The sequence below is a fragment of the Condylostylus longicornis genome, unplaced genomic scaffold (genome assembly GCF_029603195.1).
Source record: "Condylostylus longicornis isolate FDR11 unplaced genomic scaffold, ASM2960319v2 ptg000100l, whole genome shotgun sequence".
NCBI classification, from domain to species: Eukaryota; Metazoa; Arthropoda; class Insecta; order Diptera; family Dolichopodidae; genus Condylostylus; species Condylostylus longicornis.
Window position 1 is genome coordinate 3977724 of NW_026578068.1, and position 15561 is coordinate 3993284.

General features: G+C 25.8%; 2 protein-coding genes across 3 annotated transcripts in view; both read right to left on the reverse strand.

Moving 5' to 3' along the window:
* LOC129614096 (chromatin-remodeling ATPase INO80) overlaps positions 1-12824 on the reverse strand; it is an 82033-nt gene extending 69209 nt beyond the window's left edge. Inside the window, exons 1-9 of one of the 2 annotated variants that reach the window (XM_055528494.1) lie at positions 12670-12824; positions 12315-12592; positions 12065-12258; positions 9968-12003; positions 9728-9910; positions 9493-9667; positions 9034-9434; positions 8694-8955; positions 8460-8627 (exon numbers count right to left, since the gene is read on the reverse strand). In XM_055528494.1, the coding sequence (XP_055384469.1) occupies positions 8460-8627; positions 8694-8955; positions 9034-9434; positions 9493-9667; positions 9728-9910; positions 9968-12003; positions 12065-12258; positions 12315-12558 (3663 nt within the window). In that variant the 5' untranslated portion in view covers positions 12559-12592; positions 12670-12824. Of the gene's footprint in view, positions 1-8459; positions 8628-8693; positions 8956-9033; positions 9435-9492; positions 9668-9727; positions 9911-9967; positions 12004-12064; positions 12259-12314 lie in introns of both variants that reach the window. The other variant, XM_055528493.1, reaches the window with a different exon arrangement.
* Positions 12825-14585: 1761 nt separating this feature from the next.
* On the reverse strand, positions 14586-15561 carry LOC129614067 (craniofacial development protein 2-like). The gene is made up of 2 exons (XM_055528455.1): positions 15300-15561; positions 14586-15205 (listed from the first exon to the last, which is right to left on the reverse strand). Exons 1-2 carry the CDS (start codon positions 15559-15561, stop codon positions 14586-14588), a joined length of 882 nt encoding a protein of 293 aa, XP_055384430.1.

Consider the following 15561-nt stretch of genomic DNA (forward strand, 5'->3'; position numbering starts at 1 on the left):
AAAATAAACGAATAATAGTATTTGAATAAAATTCGATTATTTTAATCTAACAGCCTTCCTGTAGAAAAAGGAAATTATCTTTTAAATAATAAAAAGAATTATTCCCTTACAATAAACAAATATCATTTAAATTTTTGGGAATAAGTCAATTGATGAACAACCGAATGGTGTGAATTTGCGATGCATAATACAACCACCTAAAAAACAATTTAACAAAAGAGTAATAAAAGAGGAAACAAAAAAAAAAACAAACAAAAAATAAAAGCAGGATAAATAAAAAAAGGAACAAAAAATAAACATAAAGACAAATTTATTACTTGTATTATTTTAATACTCCAAGGAATTTTCAATGTATGCCAAACAATATGTATATTAAAGTACACATACTTAATCGTATCTATACATGCATAGATATTATTTTCCATTCGCACAAATATATATGACGTATTATTCAATGAAAAACCCAGTTTTTCTTTAAAGTAAACAAAAAAGAAAATTAAGAGAATGTTTAGATTTTGTACGGAAATTGTTGAAATAAAAATAAAAAAAGAAGGAATTTTAATAACATAAAAGAAAAAAAATTCTACATTAAAATTAATATTACATTTATATAAAAAAAAAAGGAAATTTGAAAACTGGTTGATCTCATTAACTATAAGAACAGTCCAGTTGAATAACATGGGATGAAAATATAAAAAACTTTATTTTGCGTTAACGTTTGTATTTTCTGCAAATGTATAAAATATTAAATTACATTTAAAAACCCTAGTCATAATTTCAATTTTGGCCATTATAGTTCATATTATGTAAAATAAAATTTAAAAAAATATATACTCTTATGTTTTCCGACTTATCATGAACCGTTACCGAACTTGTTTTATGATTTATCAAATAAGAATGGATTATTGAAATTCAAATATTTTGAAAAATAAAATTTTAATTTTTTTAAGTAATTAAATTAATAATAATTAACATTATAATCAAATCAATGCCAAAAAATTATAAAAAAAAATAAAAAACATTCAACGATTTCTACAAACAAAAAAAAAATTAAAAATTATTTATTATTAAAATGTTTTAGTTTAATTTTTATAATACCATAAAAATTCAATGAAATTATTTATTCTTTAAATAAAATAGAAATAATTAATATAAAATGTTTGTGTTCAAAATGAAAACTTGTAAAATATGTTTGTGATGTATGACGTATATAATGTTAATTGTATACAATTAATTGTTTAGAAAATATTTAGATAATTATAATAATGTTTAATAAATTCTAAGTTATAAAATTATTAGTTTTTAAGGAAAATTATGTAAATAAGCCTAAATAAATTTAATTTAAAACTTGTTTAAAATTCTTTTCATTTTTTCTTTTCATTTCTTTTCAATTTTTATTTATTTATTTAACATTTATGTATTTATAATTATTTTATTTCCTTAAATATCCCAGTATTATATAATAAACGAAAATACTTAACAATAAAAATTTAAATTTATTTTATATTACTTTTGCCATAATTTTTATTAATTTTTGAATAATCAATTTCAAAGTGGATAACACAGTAATTTTGTGTTTTTTTCATATAATGTTATGAACTAAAAGTAATTTTACAACACTGAAGTCTTTAAAAAATTTCAATCAGCATTGGGATAAATTAAAAGTCAAAGCCATAAAAAAAATTTTATGACAAAAAAAAAATAAGATTTTGCCTTTGGTGGGTATTTGTAAAAATACGATTTTAAAACTTTTCAATTTCGAAATAAGATGGAAATATTTTTCAAAGACTAATATAAAAAGAAATTGTTTCAATTATAAAAAGAATATTGCTCAATAAAAAATAATAAAATTCATTTATAGATTCTAAAATGAAAAAAATGACAATTGTCCGAAAAATGTCATAGTTTTCATAAGATATTATTTTTGTATTTTTAAAAATATTTCATATGTGTTTGCCATATAAAATTAAAACCTACCAGAATAATTGTGCAATTCCTATATTAGTTTAAACTTAAGCGATCTTTCATAAATCGGGAAATTTACTGTGATTATATAACCGGCCTTGTATTTAATTCGACCGGCAAAAAAGTAGAAATAAAAAAATAAAATTTTTTTTTCAAAATCCTTACTTCAAAATTACAGTATTACTGTGTCATAACACACAATTTTTGGTGGGAAGAGACAAACCTTATCATATTTTACTGATTTAACTGAATTAAAATTAATTTGCAATAATTTGAATAGTATAGTAAATACAATGTTCAATAATTTAATGACGATACGAGATACAAGTAATATGTATGTATTTAATGTATATATTTTAGAATTTAGAACATAAAATTCTCTTAAAATAAGAATAGAAAAATTTTAATGGCAATTAAGTAGAAAAGTTGAATAATTTTTTGTACGTTTTAAAAATTTTTCAATCTCTAATTTTTTCACGTTTTTAAATACAGATGAAATATTTGTTTACTTGGGCATAATATGTAGTATATACCGAATTTTTTTTTAAATTATTCTAGCAACAACGATAATAACCTTTTTTATAGTTACTGTTTTTATTTTTTTTAAATACATATATATGTACATATAAAACCACATTACTGCTAATAGGCCTCATAATTATAAACAAAAATGATTCTTAAAACAAAATGTTTTTTTCTATATACATATTTTTTTTATGTACATATGTATGTACATACTTAATATTTTATTCATACATACATACATGCACATATTGGTAATATATGTATAATATTATTTAAAAAAAATATATATTTCTATTTTTAGAAGCCGCCTTGAACTAAAAAAAAAAAATATTTTCTTTTTTTATTTTTTCTTAAATTAGCAATTTTAATGTCGGAAAAAGCCTTAAGAACATATTTTTTTAATAGTTGAAAATATAATAAAAATGTTCATATTAAATTGCTTTTTTATTAAGTTAAAATTGAATCTTTTTAGTTGTATTTATGTACATACATATACATATACATATATGTATAGATGTACATACATATATAAAATAGATTTTTTATATTATGCTTAAATGAAATGTAATTTAAATTTGGAGCCTAAAATACATTATGTACATTTTAACAATTGACATTTTAAATTTAATAAAAAAAAGCAATTATTTTGACAACACTTAGACAAAGGAATACTCCTTTATTAGGTATACTAATTTGGCAAAAATTTTTAATTTTAAATTTTAATGTTAAAAACAAAAGTCAATGACCTCTTAATTTTCATAAAAAGAATATTTAATTAGCTTCTTATTCAAAAATAATTTATATATAAATTTTTCCATAGAGAAGAAAAATTTTCAATTATAAAATTTTTACAAATTTAATAATTATTAACCCTTAAGATTGTTGTTAATGAAATGCTAATAAGATGTTATCTTGAAATTTTAGAAACAAAAATTTGTTTGGATAGGTTTCATACAAAAAATAGAAGTTAAATTCTCAGTTAAATTCTTTTTACTCAAATATACAGTTTGTTTAACCCTTTCAAGGGGCCGAACTTATCAATAGAAGAACAAACTGAATTTGACTTAATAACCTAAATGGAAATTGCAAATATTGACTAAAGTTAACATAAATTTACAAAATTCTAATATACCATACCTGTAATAAACAATAGAGTTGTGTACTGGTATGTACCTTCATATAGGATATTTGGAGCACTTATTTTGACTACATTCGTATTACGACATAATTTGTTTTATTTTGTGATAAGTAAATCATGCAAAAATAAATTCATAATGCTTCATCCATATTTTTTGGCATACTCGTAATTAAAAAAAAAATATGCGCCAACCTCATTCATTAAATTTTCACTCAAATATTTTAATTTATAAATTCTCAGACAATTTATTATTCACAAAATATGAATGTTCATAAGTACACATATTAACGAATATATTTTTATTGTACATGAATATCCGCACAAATTTAACATACGACACATAATATCTACATCGGAAGAAAATTAAAAATATGTATATTTAAGCAATTAAAGTCAAAAGTAACAAAAGAAAAATTGATTCGGACGTACAAAGGAATGCACATACGAGTATGTATGTATGTATATTGTAACGAATTGATTATATTCAATTAGAAAATCTAAAAATTTATGAAATTGATTTTATTTCGAAAATTTACATTAAAATATCATAAATATTCTAAATTAAATAATTAGGTATGAAATTTGTAAAAATCAAGGCAAAAGAAACAAAATATTTGATTTTAACGTGAACGACATCCAAAGGCGTCGCCAAATTTGAGAATGTTATATCTCGGTATAATCTTAGAAAATTTAGTATATCCTACTTGAATTACACGAAATTTCTATTCATTTTTAATATTTCGGAAAACAATATCAATGAAATTAAAAAATAAATTTTTACAATTAAAACGTTATTTAAATTAATTAGAAAGGTTTGAAAATTTGACCACAAAACAAATTTTAAAGATGAAATAGCAGGTGATTGTAGCGATTCGATAGAGCCGATGTGCGTTACAGGAAACAAATAGTTATCGCTATTTTACGACAACATTATAAACCAATAGTCGATAAAATCAATAAATATATTCAACAAAAAAGCTTTTCTTCTTATTTCTTGATAAGTTTGAATAGCTTTTTTTACGTTATGAAATTTATCAAAAATAACGTATCTCACACGATAATTTTTTCATAATAAGGACCAATATGTATTAGCACAATTATTTTACTCATTGAAAGTTGGTAGTGTGATTCTGGTTCTATTAGTTTAAATCATACATAAAATATAAGAAATCATATTATGTACGAAAAACGTTTTTCTACTTCATTAGACACTTAAAAATTCACACACTTATTTTCATTATATTTTTATTTTTATTACCATCACTTTGTCATTTTTTTTTCTGGCAAGACTCGTATGAAAAACGAAATGAAAAATAAATTTTCTTTGCGGTAAAAATAAAAACGGAAAGAATAAATATGAAAAACCGAAAAAAAAAAAAAATTTTTTCTGGTTACTTATAAAGTTTTTATGTCAACAACTTGACAAAACTTATTAATATTAATACGGTATTATACGTACATGTGTAAACTAAGTGTACATATGTACGTATTTAGATACATACTTATTATAGAACAGTATATCTAGAGAAATAGTTACATTATACGACATTCTAGGCAAATAACAATTCATCAATTATGTCACGTAATTTTTGTAAGGCACAAACATATTCGAAAGTTGATATAGATATATATTCATAATTATAATACATAATGACAATAAGGAAAGTTCCGGACATTCAGGGTCATATTCAAATTTTCATAAAATAAATAAATTGAAAAAAAAAATAAAAGTTTTTCTCTTTTAAAACAAAAGAAAATGTGCCATCTGCTGAAAAATAATACTTTGTAATAAGCTATAGAAGCTTTCAAGAAAGAATTAACTTTCTAAAACAAGTGGGTCTAAAACAAACTCTAAAAATTTATTTCTTGTTTAATATATTGACAATGTTTCATTTCTTCCTTTAAAAATGTTGTAACTGGAAATATAATTTTGGAAGAATTTAAAGTTATTTATATTAATAAATACAATTACATCCGCAATATAAGAGTGTATAATATCGAGTATTTAAATTCGCCTATTACATTTAATTTATAACACAAGTTCATTTAATTTAATATTTTAATTGATAATAGTCATTTCCTCGTCATAATGTTCTTATTATTAAATATAAATTTTAATTGAATTATATTAAGTGTTTTGTTGGCACTAAGGTATTAACTGAGATTGAGATATAGATTGAGAAACCAAAATTATAAAATTAGCCATCGTCAATATTTAATTATATATATATATATATGTATATATATATATATATATATATATATATGTATCTGTATATACTTCACATAATATAGTTTAAATAAAAGTATAATAATTAATGTTTTTGTCAATAAAATATTAATAAAAATAAATTTAAAGTTTTGGGTTCCTCATATTTCAATTCACGATTATGGAATCAAAAAGCTTTGAATTGAAAACCCTTGCAAACTTAACTAAATTGGAATTTTAAAACCCCTGTCTTAGAACTTAACTAATGAAAAAAAAACGAATAACAAAATTTGTAAATTTCAAAAATATAAAATTAAAATACAAATTAAAAGAAAGAAAAATTTTAAAAATTTTATTTTAAAAACAAACAAAAATTAATGAATGAAATGCTTCCCCACCTGTATTTATGGATTCATAATAAATTTTAAAGGATAACATTATTTATTTATTTAGATTTAAAATATTTAAGTGTTTTTGTTATTTATTGTTTTCAAAAAAAAAGAAAACACAAAAATTATATTTTATGTACAAATTTACAACAATGACGGATAAATTACTCTAGGAAGATTTTAAATTTTTAGCTCACCAAAAGGAAATTTTTTCTTTCGTTTAGATACAAACTTGTTCTAAATATTAAATTAGTTCTAAAAAGGTTTTAGAAATTTTAGCACTGAGTTCGAATGTACATGTAGAACAGCAAGTAGGTTTCCCATTCCAACAGGCTCATGTTTTAATCAAAGTTTTTAAGATTTTTTAATCAAAGTTTTTTAAAAAAGTCAAAACTCGAATTAGCAACAAGGTTTATGTAAAATTTAGTTTTATTGTATAAAATTGCAAGAACATCAAAATACATTAGTTTAATATTTGTAATCTCTATATAATCAGAGCTATTAGTATTTTATAAATAAATTTTAATAGTGTAGAATATACTTATTGTACAATATCGATCAATCGCAAGAATTGCTTGAATTTCAAAAATATTAATTTAAAAAAAGGAAGAAAATGATGATAAATGTACGAAAAATTTTTTCTAATATATTTTATCAGAAAAAATTAAATCAATTTAAGCACGTGCTTGTTCTCTTTGAAATTTATATACATAGTTATACTGAATTTTTTATTAATGAGCGAATAAAAATTCGAACAGTAAAATTCAAAAAATTGCATGGTCTGTTCAGGAATCACATTTGAAATTTAAGTAATTAAATACTAAATTGTTTCTAACTTATGTTTTTAATGTATTACAAAATATTAAAAAGTAAGAACTTTCCATTTTTATTTTACAGCTTTTAAAATTTTCTAGTTAGATTTCATTTTATAAGTGGAAGCGTAAAACTGTTTTTGTTAAATTCTTTAGTAATTAAAAAAAATGCAACAAAGCATAAGGGCTTATAAATTAAATATTTACATTTTTAAATAAAATAACGCAATAAATCCGGTATTTACTGCAACACAGTAATTATCTAAAACGTCCTTTTTTAACCTATGTAAAAAAAATCAATTCTTTTTTACTCATCCTATATCTTTTCTCAACCCAGTTCTTTGAGTCGTTTGATTTTGTTATCCATTTTTTTAAGTAGAGAAAAAAGTAAGTTAAAAAGCACTTTAATTTTATATAAAATTTTTTTCTTTTACACTATGGTACCAAGAATATGTCATGTTAGATATACTAAGCACGTTTAAAGTAAAATATATACACCAATGTATGAATACACAACATTTCAGTATTATTCATTATTATCCTCCACAACATAGTACATAAATATATAAATATATATATATTTGTTCTTGTATACAGATTATAATATGTATAGAAAAAAATATAGAAAATATAAATATAGAAAAATGTAGAAGAAAAAGTGTTATACTTTTAACAGCTTTAGGGGTATTTTTTACTTCATTTAAAATGAATGTATATTTAATTTAGCAATTCTTTCTTTCTATTCCCTTTATATTTCATTTCACATTCTATATTTCGTTAAGTCCTAATTATAACCGATTTTTTAATACTTTTTAATAACAAAATAAACGTTTTAATTTGTTCTCGCAATATTTTTACATAAATAAAATTGTATATTTAGCATTAAGACATTTTTTGTTCAAAAAAACTTAATTTCAAAACACAAGGAGAAGCAATGAACTTGATAAAAAATAATTTTATAATATTTTGTTATATTGTGGAATATAATATGGAAAACTATTCCAATTACGTGATACAATTAGATGACTATATTAAGACTACCGAAATTTTTACTAAATATATCAAAATAGAAATCATTTCAAAATAGAAGTCACTTTGCATCAATGAAACTTGAAGGAGAAAAAAATAGGATATATTTTAATAGAGATTAATTTGTAACATTTTCAATCTCGAGTTTAAGATTTTCTTTTGCTCCTAACTATGAAATTCAAATGTAACTCAAACTGCCTAAAATTATTATGGAGTTTCGTAATGTTCTTATAAAAGCCAATATGCTTTAGATTTGAGTATTTTCTAATACGATTTGGGTATTTATCGCTTTATATTTTTTAGTATTCATATTTACATATATCAATTTTTTTATTTTCCGCATTTTTTTTTGAAATTAGAATTTGAGAATATTGAACAATAATAAAACTTACCGTGTCAGCAGCTGTTAAATTAATTCCTAAACCACCAGCTCTAGTGGAAAGTAAAAATACAAAAATGTCTGCTCTTGTTTGAAAATCAGCGACCATATCTCGACGAGCTGATATTTTACTTGAACCATCTAACCTCATATATCGATATTTTCGGTGCCACATATACTCCTGCAAAAAAAAAAAAATTAATTCTAAACAAAAGATCTACAGAAATATTTTGATATTCGAACGCACTTCTAACAAATCAATCATTTTTGTCATCTGAGAATAAATTAATACTCTATGACCTTGTGATTTTAACCTAGTTAATAAGCTATCTAATACAGATAGTTTTCCAGCATCCGATATTAATGTTTGTTTATCCGGTATTGTTATCCATGACCAACCTGTATCGGGTTTACATTCAGCAAGAATATTATCAACTAATTCTTTTCCTTCAAAATCTTCGCATGTTATGTGACGAATATAATTAGTTTCAGCAGCTCTACTTTCACAGCTATATAATTAAAATATATTATTTATTAGTAATTTTAATAAATTATTAGTGAAGAACTGTGGTTTGATTCCTACTCACTATGGTCTTCTGCCATATGCTTGAACTTTGGGACCAATATTACACAAAAATTTTGGCAAAACAATTCCTTCACATTCGTATGTTTTTGGCTGTCGGGGAATATATGGAAATTCTGGCAGTAAAGTTGTAGCTCCCGGAGATTTTGGCGATTTTTCAGCATATTTCGGTGGTCTTCCAACTTTGTTTGGAGAGGGAATGTTTTTAACGTCTTCATTATTAAATGATTTATCGTCATCTTCCACTTTGATTTCAGTTTTAACAGGATCTACAAAATCTATTAAAGATTTTGAGTCAATCTCCCGATTGCGATTTCTACTACGAATAACTCTGTGTTCAATCGTTTCCTGCATATTTCGGACTGTATAGCTTCCGAAGGTGTAAACCATACTTTCGTTAATGGTCTGAAAAGAACATAATAAGCTATTTTTTAAACGATTTTTGAAATTATAAAATATGTACCATCGATGTGAATAGAAAATTTTGCAGGATACTATTTCCTAAATATCTTTTATCTAAAACATTCATAAAAGTTGGTTCTAATAATAAATATTTGGAGCTTCGAAGTGAATTTAGCCAATTATAGCGATATGCAAGGATAGGCAGGAATTCGTTAAATTTACGAACATTTTCCAACCTATAAAAAGGATAAAACCAAAATTTTAACAATAATATTATTTATGTGTTATATTCTTACAGTAATAAAAGTCCGTTTAGGGTTGAGTCTTCTATTTCTTTAGGTGAATGATTCGTAAATCTTGACCACGAAAATGAACTACTTAAATTTAAATCTATATAATTCTTATAATTAATATTTTTATCTGTTGAAAATTTTTCGAAAATTGATCTATGTATATGTTCTGCTTTAAATATACTAAACCTAAAATAAAAATAAAATTTATAAAATGTAGTTTAAAAACTTAATATATTGGCAAACCTATTATATAGTAAATGCTTTCTGCTTGGTATAGATGTTAATAATATTCCATCATCATAAATTAGCCTTGGTATAATATATTCTTGACATTTCATTGAGAATGGACTTTTTGCATCTCTTCTTTCAAACAATTCGGGATGATTACAAACTTTTCTGAATTGCATAACTAAATTCATAAGATTTGAAGTAAAATTTTTATCCACGTGATGTCCTTCAGCACCAACACAATGCAATAGATCTTCTATTTTAATTTTCTTTTTTAATGCCATATATAATAGCTTTTGCCGTGTTGTAAGCGGGCAATATACCATTATTTCAATCTTATCAGAAAGTTCATTCTCCACATCTTTTTTAATACGGCGCAACATAAATGGTTTTAATATCATATGAAGTCGCGATATTTGTTTTTCATCAATCCCAGTCTTATTTTCAGCATGACTTTCGATATCTTTGGAAAACCATTCGTTGAATTCATCATGAGAATCAAATAATGTAGGCATAATAAAATGCAGTAAAGCCCATAATTCAGCCATACTATTTTGAATAGGAGTACCACTTAATAACAGTCTATTTCGACAATTGAATTGTAAAAGCAATTTCCAACGTTGCGAGGAACTACTTTTAATTGCTTGTGCTTCATCTAAAACCATATACTGCCATTTTATCCTATTGAAATATTTATAATCTGAAACCACGAGTTGATAACTAGTGATCACAACGTGAAAACTTGCATCTTTTGTATGTAGATCTTTTTGTTCCCAAAATTGTCTTAAAATTTTTCGTTCATTTGGGTTACCCCAATAAGGAACGACATTAAAATCTGGTACAAATCTTTGCATTTCTTGCTGCCAATTGTGCAAAGTTGAAGCAGGTGATATTATTAAAAATGGTCCCCATACTCCATAACGTTCAGCTATATGGCAAAGTAAAGCAATTGATTGTACAGTTTTTCCTAAACCCATTTCATCCGCTAGAATGCCACTAATTCCCTGATCGTACAAATTTGCCAACCAGGTCATACCTTTTATTTGGTAGCCCTTAAGGGTTCCTGTAAATAAATGAGGCTGAGGAAGTTCTGCGATACCATCATCACCTATGGTCGGAGCTACTTTTTTTTCTTCTGCTGCAACATTAAATTGTTGCGTTCTAGCTTTTTCTGCGCTAAATGCATCTTCAGCATTTTGTTGAGCTTTTAATTTCATTAAATCTGAATCATAGTCGTCAATAGCTGCCAGTCTTGGATTCAATTCTTCATCCAATTGTTGCAATATTCTGATTTGTTCTTCTTCTGTTCCGTGTCCCAATTTCTTAGACATAAAATGCGCATACAATTCTGTTTGAGTTATTAAAAAATTTAATTTCCTTTGCTGACGTTTTGCTTCAATTATTTCTACATCTAACTTTCTCTGTTCTTCAGCCTCTTTCTCCATTCTGCGTCTATTTTCTCTTTCAACACGATCATAACGTTTCCAATAACCTTGCATTTCCCTAGTTAATCTCTTTGCTCTCCAAACTAAATCTTTCATAAGTTTTTGTGAAGCCATGGCTTTTTGTCGAGTTATTTTCATACACATTGTAGCAACCCTTTTACAACTTTGGAGCATTTCTTTGTGATTATTGACCTTGGCTCTTTGTACTTTACCTAATTCCTTTTTTGCCATTGTCTGCCAAGCCCTCCGCCTCCTAACGGCCATGAGTTCCGGAGTCATCTTTAATGATTTCTTCTTTCTTCCTCTTCCACTGCCGGGGAGCCCTAAACCGCCCTGAGTATCATCGTCATCTACTTCTTCCTTAATTTGTAAACTTGAATCTTCCCAATCTAAATCGGGAATATCATTTGGATCGATTTCTCCTGGTTCCGTCTGGTTAGGTTTATTAACATTTTTATCCTTATGACTTTTAGTTTTGTGTTCTTTAATTTTCTTTTCGCGTTCTTTTCTTCTACGTTTCCTTGGACCTACTATTGAGCGCTGATGATCTGGAAATTGATCGTAATTTGACAGTAGACCTGCACCGTAATAGGCGTACTGAGAATTCTACAACGAAAGAAACTTTCAAAAATTTCGAAGTCTCATATATCTAATTTCTGGAACCTACACTTGGCTTTTTATAATATTTTTCTCTAAATTTTTGTTCCATAATATGCTGTTTTAACATAATTTTAATATAATCATCTTCGTCTGAAATATCGGATTCACTTTCGGTATCACTTAAAAGCACATCCTGCAACCATTTACGTTCAGCATCGATTTGGGAGAAATTGAAAACTTGAAGTTTATCAGCTCTCCGTTCTAAAATTTATTATATTAAAAACTTTTCTGTATGTATCAATTATATATAAAGTAACCTTGTTTAGATAGTTTAAATCCCCCAACCATTTTATCACCTTGATGCATTTCTTTACCATTTTCAGAATCATTTGAGTCACTATCACTTACTATTGGTCGGGATAAGACATGATGTGCATATGCCATAAAGGAGCCCATATTCAAACTAGCTTCAAGCCTTTGTATATGAAGTGGATTGGCGAATTTCTTTTTTTCAAATAATTCACCATTTTCTTCAACTGCAGACGATCTTTTTATATTCATTTTTGCAGAGTGACATTTACTTTTTCTTCCAAATCTATAGAAATATTTATTGTTTTGCTGTATATTTTGTTTCAAATTTTTTGTTTACATCAAAACAACCGAACAACTTACTGACTTTTTATTATTCTTCAGAATTTTGTACAGTAAATTTACTTTTCAAAATGGAGACAACATAGGATGAGAAAATATCTTTGCTGTCAATTATACAATCGCAAGCTCAAAACCATGCGATTTTATAATTTATTGTAGAAATGAAGCCAAAAACATTTTTGTCTTGTTTCTTTTTTGTTTTGACGTTTTTTAGCGGTAATGGTGTCATGTTGACAGTTGAAGTATACATATCCCTACAGATGCATCACAAATGTGTCGCTCATTTTGCAGGGATATGTAATAATAGAACAGCACATTTTGTTAAAAACACAATATGCTACTTTTTTAGAAAATTGTTTATTAAATAATATGTTCATTTTTTTTAATGTATAATGTTGTACAACTCTTTTCAATATTTATGATACTTCATGCATATAATTCATAAACAACTTTGATTTTGTGAACCTTTGTATTCAAATAATGCGAAAACACAAAATATTGAACATGTTTGCAACATTTTCTACACTGATTAGCAACTAATATCTCCGTATATAGTATATACTAATAAACTAAATCTCCGTATATACTGTACTACAGAATGAAATAATATTACGTGAAATCGACTTGAATTTGACAATTAAATTCCATCATATCCACTACATTATAATATCCACCTTTCAATCAACGTATACACAATCGATTTTCGAGCTATTAATTTTATCGAATCGATTTGACCTGAAAAGTCAAGTATCGTTTATATTAGCTTAAATTCGCTTGGAGTCGGTTTCAAGCTGCATATAAACGCAGCATAAGATAAGCTTGAAAACATGTCGAAAGATTCGTTTGTGCAACCACTTGCTTGATTGCTATCAAATTGGAAAAAATTTTGCAGTTTCCACTTTGCGCAAAAATTATGTATACTCTTACTATACTACAGAAAAAAACTTACTTTAAGATACTCCGCTTGATAACATTCACATAATTATTTATAATAATTGTATACATAATTATTTGGCGATGATTTTACTTGTGCTATCAAGACTTGTAATTAAAAAGAACACATTTCGATATTCACATTATCGAAAAAAAAATAAGTTAAAAAAATGGCACATTCAGTTGAATACTTTTTTAGACAAATTTAAAAACTTTTTTATAAAAATTAAAATTTTAATATTATACACATATAGATTGACACTTGTTGAAAAAACTAAAATTTTTGCAAATTAGTACGTATTATTCTATTATATGGTTTCCGTCTTTGCTAGCTCAGAGCTTAACTAGTGATTTATGAACAAAACTTAATAAACTGTGATATACGTTTATGTATTTTGATTTTTTGAAAATTTTCAGAAAAAACCAAAAAAATTATTATTTTTATATTTCAAAAACAATTTTAAAAAAATGACACAAAACAAAATATATGTACATATGTATGTATAATTTAAAAATTACAATATAAAAAGAATCTCTTAGAGTGCTCCAGCAGAGGGCGAGTAATAAAAAAAGAAGAATAAATAAAATGTGAAATTAGTTCTTTATTAGATGCAAGTTATTGGTAAAAGGAAAATAAAATGAATTAATAAAGCATTTTTTTGAAAATTGAAAAAAATAATTGAAAAGCAAGTTTTTAAGACAGCAAAGTAAGTACATTTGCGTAAAATTAACGTTATTTATGTTAAAAAAAATTCTTCTTCTTCTTTGGCTCTACAGCTCCTGGTAAGCTCCTGGCCTTCTTTACTATTTGCTCCCATATTTCTCGATCTTTAGCCTCTGTTTTCCAGTTTCTGACTTGAAGTTTAATGGTGTCATTTTTAACATTGTCTTCCCATCTCGTTCTTGGCCTTCCTCTGTTGCGATTAAATGTAGGTTTCATTTTTAATAACAATTGCATCCTTGCACTCCCGATCAAACCACTCTATATTACGCTCTGTTTGTTTTTAGCCTACTATTTCTTCTGCTGTTCTCCTCATCGCATTTTCCATCTGATCCCATTCTTCATCGATACTTCTTGCGTTATTTATTTCACCTTCAAGTCTTCTTTCTACAATATTACGGAAATTCTCATTTGTACCTTCATTTTTTAAATTATCCGTATTCCATTTTCTTCTTTTTACTCCTTTCTGCTTTACTACATTGGAGATTCTCTGTCGCAGTTTTGATACGACCAGAAAATGATTGCTGTCACAATTTGCACCTTTGTAAGTTCGCACATCAATTATTGATGTTGCCCATCTCTTTGATATTAGTACATGATCTATTTGGTTCACTACATTTCTTTCTGGAACCTTCCATGTTCCTTTATGTATATTTTTTCTTTCAAAAGCTGTACTCCTTATTCTTAGATTATTCTCATTAGCAAATTGATATAAACGCCTTCCATTTTCATTCGTCTCATTGTGCAACGAAAATCTTCCAGCCACTTGTTGTATACACCGTTCCCTACCAATCTTCGCATTTAGATCACCTGCTATAATTAATGTATCATAGTCAGGTATTCCTTCACATAAATTGTTCAATTCTTCGTAAAATTCATCCTTTTCGTCATCATTTGCTTCCTCTGTAGGGGCATATACAGATATGATTGTTATATTATTAAATTTTCCCTTAACTCTAATGCTACACATTCTCTTGTTGATCGGTGTGAATGAAACCTGTGCCGCACATTCCAGATCTAAAATTATCCCCGCTGTAATATATAGAGAAATCGGGTTTATTTATTTTTCCATATCCCATCCATCTTATTTCTTGTAAAGCTATTATATCTAAATTGTTTTTCATCATTTCACTTGCAATTTCGTTCATTTTTCCAGGTCTCATCGTAGTCTGAACATTCCATGTACCAATTTTCAAATCATGTCCTTTTAAACGTTTCCGGGTCTGTGATCTGTTGTTTCCATCGTATATCCGAGGCAT

Bases quoted from the DNA above. Each gene is read 5' to 3' on its own strand.
- LOC129614067 (XM_055528455.1), bottom strand. From the start codon at position 15,561: ATGCCTCGGATATACGATGGAAACAACAGATCACAGACCCGGAAACGT. The intron at 15,206-15,299 runs GTTTCATTCACA...ATGCCCCTACAG, and splicing joins ATCTGGAATGTGCGGCACAG to AGGAAGCAAATGATGACGAA.